Below are 20,115 nucleotides of genomic sequence, written 5' to 3'. Positions count from 1 at the left end.
TTACTGTGAGGGTATCAGATTTTTTGTTTCGGACTCTCGTTGGAGAACGATTTCTGCTCGCGTTATTTCCCGCCTCTCTTCTTTCGACAACAAACCGAAACTCGCGCATTCTGAGGTCGCCACGTTGCGGCGTTGCCCGTGATGCGAAGCGGAAGGACGAACCCGCGGGGTTCTCTCTCGATCGGTTGTCCTCAGGAGCAAAGCGCTCCTGGATAAATCTTTTACCCCTGCTGGAGTGCCAGCTACAACTCGCGGGTTATTTCATACCTCTGTTTTTCCTTTTTCCGATCCTTTTTTTTGTGCCTCCTGCGCTGCCATTCTGCATAGAGGTCCAGTGTCGATACACTGGATTGGTGGACCCACGTGCAACGCTGTGGGAGAATGCACATCTGCTTTGCAGAGGAATCAAAGTCGACGTTCCCCAGTTTCTTTGCGCGACAGGCTGGCAGGTTTCTTTGAGCAACTTGGGATTATTTTACTCGCGAAATCGTCAAAATACGCTCCGGATCGATTGTCAGCCACTGCCAGCGTCGTGTCACAGTTGCGCTGTCTCATTCAACTATTCGCATCTGTTCTTTTGTCCCCAAACACTTTCTCCCTGGCAGTTTCCGGTGATTCGCGAGTCCTTGCATCTTGTTCTCCGTTTCCCCTCCAAAACTGGATGTTCTGTTGCGGTTTGCCTGTTCTGAAAATAGCTTTTTACACGTGACGACCCCTCGAGCACTTGTTTTGTTCCAATGCAGATCCCGTGTTGAATTCCGCGTGCATGCATGTGCATACTCGCGTCTGTTGTATGCGCGTTGTACGAAGCGTCTTGATTCGTCTCGTTCTTTGCAGTTCCCACTGCAACTTGTTTTGTGGGCAGGCTGCTTTCGTTCCGCTGAACGGAGGACTCTCACTGGATCAAAGGATCTCTCTCCTCTGTCTCGGGCGTGAACAGCGTGTGTCCACGTTGCACTATCGTTCGGTGGCTTCCTCGTCGACGAATATCGCCGGACACCGGTTTCCTTTTCTGTTGCATCATCTTCTCGGCGCACTCTGCTTGTCGCGCCCTCCCTGATAAAATATCGCTCGTGGACTCTGTGCGCATCGTTCCCTTCCTCTCGTCTTGGTGCGCTCCACCTGCCGACGAAGTGGGGGGCGGAGTTCGCCGACCGCATTGCTGAGGGAGTGATATATGTGAAAGGTGGCAGAAATTCCCCGTCTACGAAGCTTCTGTGTAGTACGTGGTCAGAGTTCTCGAAGCGCCGCCTTGACTTCGTTTGGCACCCCTTCGCTTCGGCAGCGAGAGCAACTCTTCTCCGCAGGAGCGGAATCCACTCAATTTTTTCAGCGGCGTGCGCCGAGCCCGTGGGCAGACGTTGCGCGACAAGCCACGCGGAGGAGGCCTGCGAAGAGCTGCTGCAGGGGCCTGCGCAGAGCAGAAGGACCGGAGAGCGAGGAGGAGGAGACGACGGCTGCTTGGGCGGGCGAGTGACGACGTCAGGCGAGCAGCCAGGAGAGCCAGGCCGACCGAGAGGAAGCAGCACGTGAACCCGGTCGGCATGGTTGTCGAACAAAGTGTGAACGACCAACGCGCCACACCTCACGCGGGCAAGATGTGTGGGCCGGAGCTGCTGTCGATGCACATCCCCGGGGCGCCGGCTGTGGGCGGCGACGCCTCCCACCCGCCGCGCGTGGGCAACCGCGTGCGCTGCCACACGGACGGCTTCATCGTCCTGCCGCAGCGCTTCCGCGAAGACGGCAAGCGCCGAGACCCCTCGCGGCCGATCTCGCCGGCCTCCTTCGTCCCGCGGCCAAGCGAGCCGCCGGCCAAGCCTCCGCGGTAAGCCCACTGCGCAGCCGAAAGTGTCTTCCACTCATGTCGCTTGTGCGCAGCGAGAGTGCTTTGTGCACGGGAAGAGGGGTACGCCAGGGCGTGAAGGAACCAAACTGCAGTCGAGCGCAGAAGGAAGACGCAAAGCGTCTTGGTGTAGCGGGGGGCATGGAAAGTGCATTGTGTGAAGCACGAGCTTTGCACTTGCGGCTTCTTCGAAGGCCTCCGTTCACGCCTGTAGGCGGCACATATCCCGCTCCGTCCTCGTGTGTGTGTGGCTTGCAGGTTTCGGCTGGGCGCGAGTGTGTTAGGCGCAGTCGCGGAGGAGGAAACGGACCCTGCGATGCCGTCAGATCAGCGGGCGTTTTCGGCCTCGTTCTCGCCCTACGCGGCGATTTCTTCGCTCTACCCCGACGTGTGGAAGGTACACACGGCGTCCAGCCGCGCCGCGATGACCTCTGCGAGCTCCGTAGGCGCCGCAGGCGCCGCGGTGTCACCGAGCGCCAAGTGCCACGAGGAGAAGGACTTGGGGGAGAACGAGCAGGAGTCGGCGGAGTTCGTGCGCGGCGACCGCGCCGGGCCCGCGCCTGCTGTGGCGCCCGCGCCGGTCTCCGGCGGGTGTGTCCCTGGGCCCTCAGGCGGCGAAGAGGCTGCCGCGTTGATCGAGAAACTGTCTCTCTCGCCTTCCGTGCCGGCGTCCGCCCCTGATGGGGGGGAGGGCGACGGTCTGGTCGCAGAGGAGGACCCTACAGAGAACAACGGGCTGCGGCTGTCTCAGCCGAGTTCTGGGAACGAGGCCGCGGAGAGTCGGTGTGAGCACGCGGATCTCTTCAGCCAGGGCGGCGCCGAGAGCGTGTCGTGCCTCTCAGCTGTCAGCCAGACGCTGGAGGCGAGAGCCTCTATGCCCGCGGGCCGCACGCGCGCGGTGACTTTGGACTCCTTTGATGCAGAGTTCCGCGCTCAGGCCGGACGGAAGACGCGGGCGGACGAGTTCCCGGTGTCTCCTCTGCTGACGTTCACGCTGCAGAATCTGAGGATGCAGGCTGAACAGCGCGGGCCAACCGAGGAGGATCTCACGCTGCCGCCATTCCTTTCCTTCGATCTTCCAGAGCGCGCACTGTCCTCCGTACCAGAGAGCGAGGCCCGGGCGAAGTAGGAGACTCCGCGTCCGCTGTCTCGCGTGCCTGCAAGAAGGCTCGCAGATCTGCAATTCCGCCATGTTGTGTGACACGTGTGGATATCGGCGCCCCCAAAGTCGAGCAAGACACGCACACGCCATCCACGTGTTTGCGGATCTGGTGTGTGTGTGTGCTGCGAGCTGCTCCACGGAGTCTCACTTCCCGCCTCATTGGAATGGACCCCCAATATATGTGTCCACATGATTATATCTATATTTGACTGGGTGTATTCTGCGCATGCAAACTTCCTTCGGGGTTTTCCAGTAGCATCGCCGTAGAGGGTCGAGTGGTTCAAGCGGGAGAAGGGCACGCGTGGGCACGGAGTGGGCTGGGGCGAGAGGAGGGAGGAAAAGAGGAGGGGATGATCAAGTCCGGGGGCAGTCTGGCGCGGCTGCTGGTTTGGAAGTCGGGGAAACTATCGCGCGAGGGCGCGCGTTTTGTTCGGGTGTATTTTTTCTGTACACAACTTGTATTTTCGTGTTTCGATCCATGTGCATGCAGGTGCGGAGAGGCGCCTGTGTGCGGGAGCGTATTTCGCTTTGGTATTTTTAGTCCGAGGGAGGCGCTCTCTCAGAGGCTGTGGGCGGCAAGGGCCTCCGTATGTGATGACATGGGAGGCAAGCATTGGCACGACAGACTCTCGTATTTTTTTCCAAGCAATCTCCTTCCGAAGTGTTTGTCTCATCTTGTTGCTTTTGTTCTCTATTTTTCTACCACATGCTGAGAGGGCGCCTCCTCGTCTCCGTATTTTTCTCCACGCGGAGGCATGCTCTCGCGCGCTCGTGTGCAGACTCGCACATCGAGCTGCTTGGGAATTGGAAAGGGCCCGAAGAGCGGCCTCAGGTCTCACGCGATCCCGCCACCTCGGCTTCCAGCCTCGCGCCGCCGGTGCTCAACGCGTCTCCGGCCTCCGCCGCGGCTTCCAGGCCTGGGCACCCACACCGGGGGTTTCAGCTCTCGCGCGGGGCGGGGCGGACCGAGTCTCTGCATCTGGCGGCAGCCTGAAGAGAGCGGCGGTCTGTCACTCTCTTTTTCTGGAGCTCAAAGGCACGGTCTACCTGACAGGCGGTTGTGGGGTGGCGAGCGCACACCTGTGGGTCTGCGCGCGGGCCGCAGCTGCAGGCTGGGCACGCGTTGCCTTGGAGAGGCGAAGACGTCGCGGGAGGGGGATGATGTGTGTATGCTGTGGCGGCGACTGTCGAGTGCCCCTGGTAGGCGCCCGGGGCGAGGTTGGACCGGTCCGGTCGTCTTCGGATGGGGACGGCACGTTGACGAGTTCGCCGGGGAATCTACAGAGGAAAGGCACGGTCGAGCTCGGGGAGGGGAGTGGCTGCGAGCGCGCATGCGGCTGCTGACAGCGGGACTGGCGGAAAACACTTATCGCATTTGTGGGATTGTCGCAGCGGCAACGCTGCGAAAGGCAACGGACACAGTCGTTGCCGTTCCTGAGGCCAAACTGAAGGGTTACCGCGTGGTCGTCTCATAAACCTGAGGGCGGCGGTGGAGGTTGGTTTCCGGCTTTCCCGGGAGACGTCTCCGTCGCTGTTTCCGGTCTTGGTTCCTCTCTTTCTCTGTCTGCTTCTCTCTACGCGTGTGTCTGTAGACTTTGATTTCTCTCATTTCTCTCTAGGCCTCGCCCGGTAGTCGTGTATGAAGTTGCGGGGGTCGGCGTGCGTGTGCACGAGTGACCACACACTGCAACGCGTAGTCGTGTTAAAAAGGGAACTTGAAGTGCTCGAAAACTAACTTGTTTTTGTCTTCCCCGCTTTCTCGGTTCTTGTCAAGAGGAGGGAGGAGGGGCGGTGGCGGCTCAAGGAGGGGGCCAGCGGACAGACTGGCGCCGTCGATGGTGCTCAATCGCATCCGAGGCTCCCAGGAGCCTCCCGCTGTCTGTATGAGCGTGCTTTAGGCACACGGGCGACCTCGAACCAGTCCACCGGATAGCAGAACTTCGCAGCAAGAGGCGTCGCGTTTACATCCTTTGTGGGTCTTCCCTCTCGCTTGTGCCGCCGTAGGTGCCTCGGTACGGTCAGCATCCACTAGGCGGAATGCGTACACATCTGTGGATGCATATACATATATAAGTGCAAATGTACATACACATATAGACACATGTATATTTTTCTATGTATATGTTTGTATGCAGGCACCGTGAAAGGTCCCTGCGGAGGTGCGGAGGCACGCGTAGCTGGCGGCGGAGGGATGCAGAGGCGTGTCCACGGAAGACGCATGGGGAATTCGGTGGCGTTGCATGGTCGCCTCCAAGGGGTGAGGGAGTTGTCCGCGGCGCGGTCGGCGGACGTGTGGGGGAGGAGGAGAGGAGAGGAGGCGAAGGCCGTTTTCGGGAGGGACTGAGAGTCCGTTGCGGCTCCAGTGTGAGCGCCGGGAGGTCTGAGTCAGGGGTGGTGGGCGGGACGGGGTGTGCGTGTTTTTTCCGATGAACGAGACGCTTGCCTGTCAGCGGCTTTATCCTGCGGCGAACCCTAGAGTGAAAGCGGCTCGCGAGGTTTGCCGCTGCATCTCGTCTGGATTTGAACGTCCACGTGGTGGCGCGGGGTTGGGGAGTGGAGCCTTTAGCGGGAGGCTTTTTTGGTGCGTCAGACGAGGCGAGAACGCGAAGTCTGCACGCCGGCGCGCTGTACCATTAGAACCAATATGTGGGTTTTGATGAGCATCTGTCTGTCTTTGCCGCGGATGGGGAAATTTGGCAGAAAACGAGGCAGAAAGACCCGGTATGAGCGGGCTGTTCGCGGAAGGGGAGCTTGAACCCGGCGCGTGGAGTTCGGATATGATGGCGGCGAGAGAGTCAAGGCAGTCCAGTTGGCTCAAGGGGACGCGATCTCAAACATCCCGCAGTGGGCCTCTGGTGCTGCCCTCGCAGGCGTCACCCGGCGCGCGGGGCTGCGGAGTGTGTTGCCGAGTTCGCCGATTGCACAGAACGTGCCTCGCAAGTCTCCAAGACGCGGGGGTCGCGGGAAGGCAGCCTCCCACGTTTTTCCGTCGTTTCCGGAGCAGCGATAGACCGCATGCCCGTGATTCTACGTGTCTGCGCAGGTGGCGCGCAGCGATCGTTTGTTCATGTCTTTTTGTTCCTTGGACTGTGGATCGAGAAGAAACCGGTCGGAGCTGCCGAGGCGTAGGAGGGCAGGAACAGCCGCCCACGAGTGAAAAGCTTGGAAGCGTGAGAGACGGGCGTTGAGGGTTGAAGGGGACGACCAGAGCGCGGTGAAGAGGATGTCTTTGGTGAGGCAAAAAGTTACCAACGCCTTTGCCGTGGTCACGAACACGCCGGGGAGATGCGACGGACTGCCAGCGAATGCTGACAGGAAGGAAAAGGGAGAGAGCTGCAGGCTCGGGAGAGCGCCGTTTTTTGGGTTCGGGCGTTGTTCGTCCTCACCGAGGTCGATGCGCGGTCCCGACGGGCTTCGCTCTTCGCCTGAGGGGACATTTCAGAGGACGGGTGCCAGGAATGACGCGTTGAACAGACGACGCACAAGACGCTTCTTGTCTTGTTCACGCTTTCTTGTACCTGCATCTCGCGTCAGCCGCGAGGAGGCGGAGGACTGGAGGATAACGGGGCACGTGGCTGGAGTTGGTGATTTCAGCAGGGCGCGCCTTCCTTGAGAAAAAGCAGAGAATGCGCGCGTTACTAGAGTAACGGCCCCTCTTCTGTTCGCGGGTGCCGAGCGCCGAGAGCGCGGCGAGAGCTGCTGCTGCGTGGAGGACAGAAGGTTCATGCAGATTGGAACACGGAAGAGCCGGTTTTGTGTTGAGACGGCAGTGAAGGGTAGAGTTCCCACACGACGTGCGCGAGATGGGACGACGATGGCGGAGATTGCGCACTTGGGCTGTTTTGTCACTTGAGTGTCGGAATTTTTTGTGTATACGGCAAAGCAAGGTGTCCCTCGAGACCCTCATGACCGCGTAGCCCCGGATCGGTGCGTCGCGTGCGCGCTCAACGTTGCTCTGGCAAAAATGGTTTTGCCTTTTCCCGACAAAAACAGTGAAATGCAAATTTACTAGCGTGGTACGCGTGCAACCGAAGCGGCGTGGCTGCCTGTCTTTGCAGCAAACACGAGTCTGGAGCTCAGTTTGCTCACGCGCAGCGCGGACACTTTCGCACACGAATCGCAGGACGGGAACGCACTCGAATTCCTCGGTTTAGCGCAGGCTATTGAGTTGAGACTTGCTGGCTCCACAAGCTAGGATGTAAATTTCTACTTAAAATATCCTAATTTAATTTGTGTAGGCTGCCTGCTCCGCCCATGGAAAAGTAACTGGAGATCGGAACGGAACACATCGCTGCTGCACCGTGGTGGAAGGCCCAGCGTATATTTGTTCAGACCCCGCTGCCTGCCCTACGCCGGTCCGCCTCCCCTGCTGGTAATGCCACTGTTTCGCTTCCGCCCTTGCGGAAATCCGCTGGGAGGCTTCGCGCCTCACTTTAGGGTCGCTTACTAAAAACGCCTGGGGCGCTTGGCTTCCTGTCGTAATCCAGTGTAACACAGGGAGAACGGATCTACAGAGAAGTACAAGGACGGTGGTAGCATTTTCAACGTAGCGGCGTGTGCGTAGCAGACTGAGTGGAGGAAGTCACAAGGGAGATCCAGCGATACCGGCGGGCCACGCCCAGACGCTTCCTTCTTGCGTCACAAACATACCACGCAAGCTTCGACCTCCGCCTCGTCGACCCCGATGGAAGAGCAAGCTTTTACGGGCACTAGGATGTTGAATGTGAGCCCCATCGAGGCCTGGGAGAAACGCGTATTCCGGAAGAGCCACGGCCAGTTGCAGAGAATTCTTCTCTAAACTTGCTCAGCGTGGGGTACTTTTCCGGCACATGTTTCAGTTAAGAGCGGGTAACCCAGAGATGATGCTTTTTCCTCAGGCGCCGGCCGCTTGAGTGTGTGCGTCCTGAAGCGACTTCTTTACCTGGGGGGGCATCTTAGGAGGCAAGAGGCATTTTCTGCCGTTGTGTTGCTTCGGAAATATACTCCACAGCGAGGTATGCCTTGGCATTAACGCATGCGTGTTTATGTCGGGCTGCCAAACCTGACACCGTGAGCATGATCTGTGTAGAGCGGGAAGGTCGCATGCCGACTTGAGTGTGTACGTCACAGACGCGTGAGCAAGCATCCTTTTCCTTTCCGTTACAAGAGGCTTAAGCCATTCGCGAGCCAAATAGCGGCCTTCTGTGTGTGTATTGAATGCGGACACAGACAGATTTGCATATTTGCCTGATGCAAACGTGAGTGAGTTTTTGCCGCCGTGGGTGTGCTTGTGCTCGCTCCTTTCTTCATGGGCTTCTAGCGGAGCTCCTTCCTTTTTGAGTGTGTATGCATTTGACATGCGTTTTTGCATCGCTCGTTATTATGCCATCTCTGAAGTTCTTTGACCGTGCTAGTTTTCCGCTTTCTCTGTTGCTTTCCCTTCGGCCCTCCACCCTTCTGTCGCTTCAGAAGCAGTTCTTCAGAGGACTGCAGGAACGCTTTTCCTCTGCTCGCCAAGTCACTGGAGAGTCCCAGAGGCTGGTGGGCTCTTTGACGGCAGTCGCTCCTTCTGCGGGCAGGCGCGTTCATGCCGCTCATCTTTCCGCAGCCAGCACTCTGGGGCGGAGAGAGCCATTTGCAACAAATCTTTTTTCCAAAGGCAATGCGGAGAGGCAAGGGAGAGGACTGGCTGGCACCGGACCGCACGCTCCCGACACCATGCAGTTTGCACCCGTCAGTATTGGAGAATGCATCGAGGAAACGGTGCCTCATGTCCTTGCCCATGCATTCCTGGACAACTCTTCTGCGGAAAGTCTTAAAGAACCCGGCCTTCGCGAACACGAGAACGAGCACAAAACGAGGACTACGCCATCGCGAACCCTCACTGGGCGCTGCGCTCGGAGTCCCCGGTCACTGCGTTGCCCCAAGGAAAAGCAGAGAGTTTCCGTCGCTCCCGGAAGAGGCGAAATTACCGGAGAAGGAGGGCGCATCATCGTAGCTAGGCAGGACGCCAAGGAAAACGTGCTGCGAACGTGGCGTGGAAAACCGGGACCGCTGGGCCTTGACAAGAAGGCGAACCGGGGTCTGGTTCATGGCAATGGAATACCTACAGCGACGAGGACAGAAACGGGGAAACCAAGCACGCTCATGACCGGGGACACGTGGAACTGGAGAAGCGCGTACACGGCGGGGGCAGCACATGCAAAGGAGAACGACAGCCTCAGCGAGGGCAAAGCCCATGAGCGCGCACAGGGACTTCTTTTCGCTCTGGCGGCGGCAGTCATGACTATCCACGAGGTCAGGCTTTCGTAACCGAAAGAGCAGGCGAGTTCTGCGCAGAAAAACAATGGCAGCACGACACAGAGCGTTGCCTTCAGGCTTGACCGTGTTTCTGTCTTCCAAGATGTGTCGCTCCCCTTTCTCCTTGATTTTCGTTCACAGTACATGCCCGCCTTCCCGGTATGTATTGTGTTCCGTCTCGCTTCATTTGAGTTTGGCTCTTATTGGCGTCGCTCTGAAGAGATGTGAAGAGCCAATCCCGAAAGAGGATCAACCAGATGCAGAATCCACACAAGCAACAGCAGCACCAACTCCGCGTTGACATTATAATCTCTCTAATGTGCAGGAATTCATGCACATGCGAGAATTGGCATCTACATATCTATATATGTGTATGTATCCACAAACTGTTATTCGTCTATCTGTATGCTTATATTTGCTTATATATGTATATAAACATAGATACATATCTGCCGCAGAAATAGAGTTGGTGTATGTGTGTTCTGGTGCGCTCTCTATTGTTTGTCGCGTGTGGTTGCTTTCCCTTCTCATTCTTCTTTAGCATAAAAGGACGCTGGAGGCTGTTGCGGCAGGTGCTGGAATTCCTCCGGCGTTATGCTTTGCGTGCCCTGCCCCCGGCTCTGCTTCTCCCTTCGCTCCACTTTCGCCGATGTCTGCGGCCCTCGCGCGGATGCCATGGGCGGATTTCACAGGTGCGCTGTAATCTCTTCTTAGCTTGAATCTGTTCAGTACGTACGCGCGGGCATATACCGATTATAGAGCGGAACGGCAAGCACATGTGTGCGCGCACATGTATAAACATATGGGCATATGCATATGAAATAGTTTTGGTTCTCCAGGACGCCGCAGCCCGTCGTTTGCCTCGAGGGGGTTTGTTTCATCGCTTGCGCAGGTACAGCTAAACCGTGTCTCTGCTCTGCCGGGTTGTCGGCGCTGACGCTGCGACTCCATTCACTCCCATTCACTAAGCAGATCCTATGCACCTCGATTTCCGGCCCAGCCCCTTTCTCCCTCATTGTTTTCCTCCATTAGCGAGAAACTTTGCGGGAATTCGTGCGGATGCCTTACCAGTCGCAATCACCCCGGATTCTTCCACTCTTCAGGTTTTCGCCTGAATCTCCCTCCTGTCCCTGTCGAATTCCGCTTGGCGCTTTCGCTGTCCTTGGCTGGTTCGGGCCATCAGTCTGCCGGCGTTCCCGAACAAAATCAGTTTCAAACTTCCGACCGGAGGCCGCTCCAGGGCTTGCACCCGACAGCCGCCTGCCCAGGTGTTATGGTGACAGAAAGTAAACAAAGCGTTCCCGAAGAAGAGCTGCGCAGCCTGCCCGTGTCTGAAGGGGTTTTCGCAGCTTTGCGCGAGAAGCAGCAGTCATCTTGTGGCCAAACCGTCGAGCGGGGCACTGAGACCCGCGCGAATTCCACAAACGAACAGTCAGCTGCAGTGGCGCAGGTTTGGGTGCTGGAGGTTCCAGGCGGCCCTTCCAACCCGTCCCAACGGGAAGGCGGCGGCGAAAAAGGAAGTGTGTCGCAAGACGGAGCGGAAGAGCGTCTTTTGCCCGCGGCCCGAAGTGAGGCCTCCGGCAAGAAACAGAAGGATGATTCAGATACCCGCAAAGAGCGGCCTCCTTCATGCTCGATCCAAGGACCAGCCTACAAGTTGCGAATCCGCCTCAGTCAAGACGAGGAAGCGGCAGTGAGGCACTCAGTAGGAATCCGTACACAACTACATAAATATATAGAACGGATGACATGCCATGCATGTCGCTGCCTCACCACAGCTCCCTCCGCGCGTGTCACGCGATCCCCAATGGCATGTAACTAGGATTCTTGGGTACGTACCTGCTCATTTGGATAACTTTCTCTCTCTCTCTCTCTATATATATATATATATATATATGCCCACACTGTAAATATATACAAGAAAACTTTTCTGCGACGCTCATACGCGCGGGCCACGCGGAGGGGCGTTTACAGCGTGAGGCTGCGTGAATCACCGTTCGCCGCGCCTTCTGCATGACCGAGCAAATCGATCTCTGCATATCAGTGGTCTCCTCGTCGCTTATGAAGGTCCCGCCTCCAGCGTGGTGAAACAGGGAAAGGAATGCTCACGAATAGGTGCAGCACAACTTCCTGTCTTCCTATTCCTATGTGTGAAATGCTTTGTCTCTGTTTATCGTTCTGCCGATTCTGAAGCCCGAGCAAGGAGCGCCAACGGCAGAGCAACCCGCCGCCGCTAGCGGACTCGCAACAGAGGGAATTCCTCGGAGTGACAAGTGTGCCCCGAGCGACGGAGATCTCGAAGAAGATACGGCCCTTGTGACAGGCAAGAGAGCAACAGGACAGAATGCTGATGATGTATGCGTTGCGGCATCGCCTCGCCTAACACAGCAAGGCCATTTGCACGACAGGCCGACTGGGGTTCGAATCATCGGAACCAAGAGCTGGGAACCAACGCATATGCGTATATACACAGGAGTAGGCAGTCGCGCAATCTGGCACGTAAGGCCCAGACCTATTCCGGTTCACATAGTCAGCACGCAAGAAAATTGACTGAGGACATGAGGTGACGTGCGACATCGGGAATAGGAAGGCAGTCCGAGAGGAAGAGGCAGATTAGTGCAGTGGGTACAGCTCGACAAGCCAGCTTGCGAGTCTCCGCTTTAGAGTATGGGCGGAAAGTAAAGAAACGTTGTGCGACGACCACCGCTTGTGTTTGAGGCGCTCTGCGCCTTGGATATTTCCCGCCGTTTCGCTTCTGTGACTCTGTCGAGTCCTCGTTTTCTTTTCGTGGCTGTGCGGTCTGGGCAGCTGCTATCAGTCCAGAGGGTCGCCTGGTGTATCGCGTCACGGGGTTCTCTGATGTCTTCGTGGGCGTTGCGGACGTTGAGATTGGCAAAAAGGGCGGACCGTCTCAAAAAGAGGTATGGAAACGCTTTTCGTTTTCTCAGCTGACTCTTCCATCACTTTCACGCGCCTCGCAGGGTGGGCCCCTTCCTACTGGCTTGCTGCCTTTTTCTCTTCCAGTTTCTCTGAGGTCCGTCACATAGAGATCTTGCGCGCCGTATTCCCTTGAGTTGCCATCGAACCTCGCATCTGTGCCATGCTTCAGGAGTTAACCCCAGCACTTGTCATTGAGACCTCCCTCCAAGCCCCCAGCGAAACCCTCCACCTCCGTGCTGCTGTGTTTCTTGATCGCCCCTTCGACTGCGGAACGATGCAGCGCGAGATCGAGGGAACGCTTCCCGACCTTGAAGACGCTTTCCTGGTCTCAGGCGATGAATGGAAGAAGCACAGCGCGACAGGCAAAGAAGAGCTAACAATCGTACCGGCCTTGGGAACCGTGCCCTTAGGAAAGGTGATATCTGCTTATCCCCTTGGTGCGGTAATGGGTTGTCTGTGTGCCTGAGGTGCCCACATCTATCTAGAACTCTATGTCTTCGTTTCTGCAAGTTACAGTTTTTCCCTCTCCAGTATAGCATCGAAGAAAGTTCAGTTCGTTGGCACGTAGATGCGTTCTTTTCTTCCTCTATCGTGTCCCTGCGGGGGTCTCTCCAATACCATCGAAATGCTGCGCTCACTCGGCTGCGTGTGCGCCCTATACAAAACTACATCCCTGCTTTTCTATCTATGTAAATACATGTACTTAGGCGGTTGCATGCGGTTCAAAGATGACCAAATCGCGGTCAACTAGGGCTAGCAGCAAACGGATTCGGATCTACTAGATGGTACAAGCGCCATCGCTCTATTTGCCTCCAGGTGGTGACGGCGGTTATGTATCGAGACGATCCTGCAGGCTCCGAAGGCGGAGGCAGACGCATCGACGTTCGAGCTCCCATGAACGGGCGAATCATCAAAATCGAAGTGAAAGAAGGTGACCGCGTTACAAAGGTAAGGCGGGTAGGGCCATCGGCAATGAATGACTGCATGCCGAAACTGTGAGGAGTTACGTCGGGACGGTAATTCAAGAACACACACAAGTAGTTGAATTTGTACTTGACATACAAGCCTCTTCTTTGTCGGTTTTTTATAGAGGGCGCCCTTAGCGGTGATTGAGGCAATGAAGATGGAAACAGCGATTCGCAGTCCCTGCAACGGAGTTGTCGCCTCGGTGCACGTGGCAACGGGTGCGTATACAAAACCCGGACAGAGTTTGCTACAGATTTTTGAAGATACGTCAGGGAAAGCGTGAGCTGCTCTGTGTATGACTAGTCCAAGTTTCAAAGAGGGAATGGGGGGTTCGCGGACGCCACGGCGAACGACTGATTTACAGTGAAATCAGGAACGTGTCCTCACGGTGCGGCAGCTTGGAGAAAAAGCTGGGGAACAGCTGCGTTAGTGTAAAAAGAAGCGCTTGCCCTGCCGCTCTTGATTTCTTTTTACGATGTCTGCTCTATCTATCCCAGCAACAAAAGACTGCATCGCCTGACGTCCTGTGCCGGAGAGCTGGGCATGATTTTCCGCGCCCCGATCCTTTACAGATCACTTTTTCATAGCTTCTTCTTGAGCGTTTAAGACTCCAGCTGCCGCTTAGCCGCAGTGTCGAGGCGCTCCTTCATCGTGTCGTGTTTTTCAAGCATGTAATGCCACATGTTTCGAAGCAAACTGCTACGATAGTATTGTCTTTGCGTGTGCTCAAGCTACATATCGCCTTTTTGCTTGCAAAAGGGGCCCAGTCTTGTTACTTCCTCCCGACAGCAAACGCAGTCAGATCGGAGTCTGCACGCTCGGCCGCAGCCGGCAACACAATAGTCTTTGTAAGCCGTCGAGCACTACACCTGCCTTCTGCCAAGCTCTTTGGTTAGCATAAAGGCACCAACCAGAGCTAGAACACGCATCCATACTATCAGCGAAGCTGATACGCTTGCCTCTGACCCGCCGCTGTTCTTCAGAAATCAACGTAGAGCAAACTACGGTGTGCCTCTATTGTGTAGTTTGTCAAAACTTCAGCAGAGATTGGTGGGGTTCGACTGCCCGAAATTCTGGGCAACACATGATTCCCGTGTATTGTCGCTAGATGCAGAGACATCCGTAGATATATGCAGGAGTGGTAAGATGAAATTCATTGCGCACCTCATTTGCTATACTGGTGCCCTCTTCAACTGATGCATCTCTTGAAAATGTGTCGCTGACTGCATGATTTCCTGTATGCCGGTGAAAAGGACGATAGTGATTGGTGGCATGCAAAGCAGCTGTGCCCAGCACAGAGAATTAGGGCCCCACGCGCTCACCGCGGAAACTGCCTTTCTGCTTCGGGCATTTTATCAACGCAAATCTTCTGCAGTAAGCCAAAACCGCTCCAGAAAAAGGAACCTGCACCCGCGGATCCTCAATTATTGCCCTTAAGGAGAACTCGGCCTGCATTCCGGAGCGCCGGTTCAGTCTGCAAAAAGTAGACCAGAGGGGCGATAGCGGCCTTTAGAGATGCAAACTCCCTCAAACAGGAAGCAGGATTCTACCGGAAAAACGCGAAGCGCCCATCGATTCCAGCTTCAGATGTGTAACAGTTGTCTACGGTATGGAAATATACCGCCGCTAGTTCCCGTGCCTACCCTCCGGTCGATCTACACAGTTAATTGCTTGAGCTCTCAACCACACGTTGCTTGCGTGACTTCTTTGAGTTCATGCTACTTATCGTGCTACTTCGCTCGGGTGTCTGCGAGTTCCGGTGCAAAGCTGTGCCGAGGTTGCCATCGGGTGCGACAGCTTCGAAGAGTCTCCCGCAGACACCCCCTCATTCGAGGCGGCAGGTGGGGAATTCTTCCGCGATCACCTCAGACCTCAGATTTTCGCAGTGGTTTCAGTAAGCGTTTCTCCACCTGAAACCACTCCATTGGTCGGGGGGGAAACCGCGGCTCGTGTTCGTGGCTCGCGAGTCGAGAGCAGCCTGCGTGTCCGCGCCCTAGCGTCGCTGGAACAATCCGACCTGGCAAACTGGAAGAAACACAACCTGCTTAGCGCACGGAGTCCCGCGGTCGAAGTACGACCTACGTTTCTTTTTCCACTCCTGCCCTTGTGTTGACAAGGCATTATATCCCCCCTCGCTGACTATTCCAAACGCATGTACTGTTCGCGCGCGCAGCGTAGTAGATCAGAGCGTAGCCTAAAGACCCTGAGTCAACCATCTTCTCTAGTATCCGTATTTTCGCGACTCCGAAACCCCGTCTTTTTCGGTTTCTGCCTCGGCATCGGAGCACAATCTAGTTTGTGATTCTTTTTTTTCCGACGTACGTGGAACCCAATCCTTCCAGTGGCGGCCTAACCCGGGGAGCCTGACCCACGCTCGACGCCGGTTCGTAGAAAGGGAAGGAATAAACACGAAAGCGAAGCTCACCATGGCTCGCGAAGACAGCTTGTACATGGCCAGACTGGCCGAAGAGACAGAGCGCTACGAAGACTTGGTGAGGTTAGGGGTCAGAAACACAGGACATCCCGACACGCGGAAATCGAAGGGTTTGCCACGGAATCAAACGACCGAAGGCAGAACACAACTGCAGGGATACACAGCAGAGGCAGCGCCGAGATATAGCGGTTTCATCCTGTCTCCATTTCCCTGTCTTGCGGCCCTCTCGCTCTTTGGGCCGTCTAGGACGTTCGGGAGAGCCGCGTTCACGGCCAGCCAGTCGAGTAGATCGGAAGTTAAAGATTTAACAGGGCGGTGCAAAACGCCTCATGCACTCGCACGTTGGCATTCGACAGGAACTATGGAAACCACCCTGCGATGGCATAGCGATTTCCCCTATTTTTCCGCTTTTTCACGTCTCGGTTTCCGCGAAACGCTTCTGAAGATGCTTCCATCCTCAGACAGCGAAATTGTTGGTATTCATACAGGGGCATGGTGCACGCGCCACAGAGCAGTGCCTCCCACCGGAAGAACCCGTCACATGTGCACACGCCGGGAAGCACAACTCTTCAGTTAGCATAGCTGCGAAGAGACACGAGCGGACACGACATTCCACCAGACTCGCTTTTTTTCCTTTCTAGGTGATGTTCATGAAGCAAGTTGTCGAAGCTGGAGGAGAACTGAACGACGAAGAAAGAAATCTTCTCTCCGGTACTCCGCCCTCTCTGACTCGTTGCTGTTCCCGTCGTCGTTTGACTGTATATGCCCCGACTCACATTTTGTGGCGGTGACCCACGGTGCATGAAACACAAAAACTTTCGTAGCAGATAAACTCCCTGACTCTCTGTGGAGAATGAGAACGGCTTCATAACGACGGAGTGTAAGTAGAAGGCGGAAGAAATTCCAGTTTCCTAGGAACCGCGTCACCACCATGAAACGATAGGTACTGTTTTCCCTTCAGTTGGATACAAAAATATCGTGGGCGGATTCCGGTCAAGCTGGAGAGCTCTGGCGCTCATCGAGCAGCGCGACCTCGAAGCAGGACATCTTCGTCTGGTACGCATCTCAACAATCTGTGTTTTGCTCCCTTCCCAGCTGCGGGTTAAGCGTCGTGTGCTGCCCCCACCGTCTGCGTCTGTTTGCAAATAAAATACATCAGCCGAAGGGCGCGGTCATGCTAGGCAGGTTGGCCGAGCAGCGGTGATATCGGCTTCACGCGCGCATCTAGGCACCGCGTCTCCAACGTCTGCGACGCGTTCAGAAAGCAAGCACGACGCGACATTGCCAACAGGGCCCTACCCTCCCTTGTGTTAGAGAACAAGAGTGTTTTTGCCGCTTCTGTGTGCCAGGACTTGCTGACGAACTACCGGCGGCACTTGGAGCTGCAGCTGGAAAAAACTTGCGAAGAAGTCGCGCTTTTGATCGATAAACGTAAGCTGTTTTGTTGTTTTCCTTCGCTTTCCCATTCGCTCAGTTTGCTGAGACTTCGCCGACGCACCGAGCCTCTGTTGCAGCTGCCGCGTCCCGCGCTGCTGAGACGAAGTCGTGCTCGTCGCAGTGTCTTTGCAAGCTTCTCTATGCAGTGTAGCAGAGCGCCCCGAGTTCGCACTTCAGCGTGTATTTGCGCCGCCGGCTGCAGTTGCCCGACGCCAGCGCCCTCGCGCGTCGCGAGATGCGCTTTTTTTCTCCGCCTTTCCCTCAGATCTGTTGCCCAGTGCGACGACGACAGATTGCAAGGCCTTCTACTTGAAGATGAAGGCGGACTACTGTCGCTACATGTGTGAAGTCGCGCAGGTGAAATAAAGCTCCAGGGCTTTGAGGCTGGGACCACACTCTGTGCTGCCTAAACACACATAGGGATCTCATCAAGCGGCATGCGTTTGTGCACATCTGCTGCGTGTACGCATGCGGGGATTTATCCATGCATACGCCTCCACTAACAAGTGTACGAGTCTGTATATGGAAGAGCTGCTCCGCAAAGCATCTGCGGCGCGGCACAAATATGGAGATGAATTCCTTTTATCCTTGACCTTTATGCACGTGGGCAGGCGCTGAGGCGTCCGCGCATGTCCATGAAGGTTCATCAACGAATAGCCATACACAGGGGCTGGTGCTGAGAATCCCGTTTGTTCCGATTCCATGACATTCTGGCTGTTACAGGGTTTTCTTGCGTTTCATTATTCAGCTTTCCTCGGCTGCAGCGTTTGAGTTTGCGTCTCAGGACGAAAAATTTAAAATAGTCGTCGAAGTCGCACACAAAGCGTACGAGGAAGTAAGGCTCGCAAGCGCCCAGACTGACAGGACTCGCTTATCCCTTACCCTTTTGTTTTCTTTCTCTCTCGCGGGGCTTCGCGAATTCTCCGCTAGAGTCGTTCGCGCCTCCCTTTGTCTCCTTGCCCCTCAATCGCCTCTAACTCTGACCTCGCTCTCGTCAAACTCTTTCTCTCGTCTTTCCGGATTTTCAGGCGCACGCCCTCGCGGAGGCCGAACTCCCCAAGTGCCACCCCGTGCGGCTGGGCATCGCGCTGAACTACTCCGTGTTCTTCTACGAGGCGCTTATCGAGCCAGGTAGAGTCCCTCGCAGACGCAGGAAGCCCCCACAGAGACACCCGCTGCGCGCGTTGGAGGACTAGCTGCACGCGGCGCGTACAGGGCGTTGCTGAGGACATGGGGGTGGTTCCCCTGAGCGAACCGCCCGAAGGAACACAGGCTAGATGTGCACAGTTTCATCGCTATTTTTTTCCCTCGCGCCTCGGCACATGCTTCCAGACAAAGCGTGCGACCTGGCCCGCGCCGCAATCAGCGCCAGCTCGGCCGCGCTGGACTCCCTCGACGAGGAGCAGACGAGAGACACGTGCGTCTTTTTTCAATGCAGAAACGACCCTGGGGGCGAGGTTATCCCATCAATGGGCCGCATACATACGCTGAGCAGCACGCATCTACAAGACGAGAAAAGAGACGCGGAGGTGCAGCCAGCGTGTTGGATTCATCGAGATGTGCGAGAGCGGGTTATCTATATGCATGCGGACTCTACGAGCAATCTGAGCCTGCCAAGCGCTAGGATCCAGCAGAGTAGATGCCTCTGTATAGCGAAGAAATTCAGTTGCAGAAGAGAAAGGAAGGCAGCACGCGCAGCAGCAATAACGTCCTGTAACAACGAGACTGCGGCTTGCAAATGCGTGGAGATACGCAGGTCCATCCGCGTACTCCGCAGCGGCAGCTGTAGGACACCTGCAACGACATTATATATATATATATATATATGTGCACGTGTGCCCGCCTGCTCGCTCGCGTGACTGACTCTCCCTTCGATTCTCAGACTGGCTATGATGAAGCTTCTACAAGACAACCTCGAACTCTGGACTACGGAGACGGTAAGTATGGAGGCGCAGAGGAGCGACCACGAGGCCGCTCCAGAGGTGTAGTGAAAGAAGATACCGAACCCTAAAACACAGTAAGGTAGGAATCGGCCAAGATACAGGCGAAAAAGCGCCCGAGAACCAAAGGCCAGGTCGACATTGAGGCGCGCCAGACAAGCAGAGGAGAAGCGGAAGCTGGAGAGACTACGAAGCCACAGCACGGTGAACGCGGAAAATATGCGTGACCCGACATTTCATGGTTTCGTTTTCCTGTTTTCACTTTGCAGCTTGAGGAGGGCGGTCCCCCAGAGCAGGAGGACCTCGAGCAGCTGTGAATGAGAAAAAATAGCGGTTGCGGGAAAAGCTCGCGCGCAGACGTGAAGTACATAGGAGGACGCGGTGACACTCGCACGACGGGGGACTAGGCAGTTAAGGCAGAAACGGAAATAGGATATAAAGAAATCTAACACTCAGGAGACGTGCAAGAGAGAGGAACGCAGAGGGGCACCGAAAATATATCTTCGCAGAATCCTGCAGACCCCGACACAGAATGAAGGGAACAGTGGAAATGGGGGTGTGCAGGCCTACAACGGAGGAAACACCAGAGACCCCAGATGGCGAAGCTGAAAGAAAAACGTAGCAACGCTGTGCTTGGTTTTGCACCGAGAGATACAAGGAGGAACTCACGAAAACGCGCTTCTGTCTCAAACATTCTCGATTCAGAGCCCGCTCTGTGTACTACCCATTTCCAAAGGCGACGTTCCCGCAACGTGCCATGCGCCAACGAAGAGGTGCGAGGCCATCTTCGAAGCATACGAATTTAATTCCAAAGTCAAAGCAGACATAGCCATATCTGGATTCCTCCACTAGCATTCAAGCCTGCATCCGTGCGTGCATAGAGAGGAAGAAAGATCGCCCGCAATAGGTCTTGTCCCGCTCTCTGCATACTGCAAGTAGAGGCACCGATCTACTGTACACGATTACTTATGTATGTATCTAAATCGATAGAAATATGGCTACTCATGTTTCTCAACAGCCTTCGACCTTGACTCCCATGCGAACCTCTCTGTTCGCCTTCTCGTGAGGAAGACTTCGGAATCTGTCTACAGAAACCAATGTGCGCAGATACACA

The 20,115-nt window shown here is 55.8% G+C and overlaps 3 protein-coding genes across 3 annotated transcripts; all 3 read left to right on the top strand.

The window, feature by feature from the left end:
• Window positions 1–1,544: 1,544 nt before the first annotated feature.
• On the top strand, window positions 1,545–4,349 carry BESB_052710 (uncharacterized protein; the record flags this gene model as incomplete). The annotated part of the gene is made up of 4 exons (XM_029363706.1): window positions 1,545–1,825; window positions 2,102–2,968; window positions 3,259–3,399; window positions 3,785–4,349. 4 exons carry the CDS (start codon window positions 1,545–1,547, stop codon window positions 4,347–4,349), a joined length of 1,854 nt encoding a protein of 617 aa, XP_029219629.1.
• Window positions 4,350–8,330: 3,981 nt separating this feature from the next.
• Window positions 8,331–13,473, top strand: BESB_052700 (uncharacterized protein; the record flags this gene model as incomplete). Its single annotated transcript, XM_029363705.1, has 7 exons — window positions 8,331–9,281; window positions 9,826–9,976; window positions 10,388–10,852; window positions 12,093–12,205; window positions 12,394–12,639; window positions 13,041–13,172; window positions 13,315–13,473. The coding sequence occupies 7 exons, from the start codon at window positions 8,331–8,333 to the stop codon at window positions 13,471–13,473; spliced, it is 2,217 nt and encodes a 738-aa protein (XP_029219628.1).
• Window positions 13,474–15,616: 2,143 nt separating this feature from the next.
• Window positions 15,617–19,318, top strand: BESB_052690 (14-3-3 protein; the record flags this gene model as incomplete). The annotated part of the gene is made up of 10 exons (XM_029363704.1): window positions 15,617–15,682; window positions 16,266–16,335; window positions 16,586–16,680; window positions 16,974–17,055; window positions 17,327–17,418; window positions 17,846–17,896; window positions 18,090–18,192; window positions 18,394–18,478; window positions 18,944–18,998; window positions 19,271–19,318. The coding sequence occupies 10 exons, from the start codon at window positions 15,617–15,619 to the stop codon at window positions 19,316–19,318; spliced, it is 747 nt and encodes a 248-aa protein (XP_029219627.1).
• Between the last annotated feature and the right edge of the window lie 797 nt (window positions 19,319–20,115).

This window comes from Besnoitia besnoiti, chromosome IV, assembly GCF_002563875.1.
Source record: "Besnoitia besnoiti strain Bb-Ger1 chromosome IV, whole genome shotgun sequence".
In the NCBI taxonomy this organism is placed as follows: Eukaryota; Apicomplexa; class Conoidasida; order Eucoccidiorida; family Sarcocystidae; genus Besnoitia; species Besnoitia besnoiti.
The sequence above is the reverse complement of the archived record's forward strand: the minus strand, read 5'-3'. Positions and strand labels throughout refer to the sequence as shown.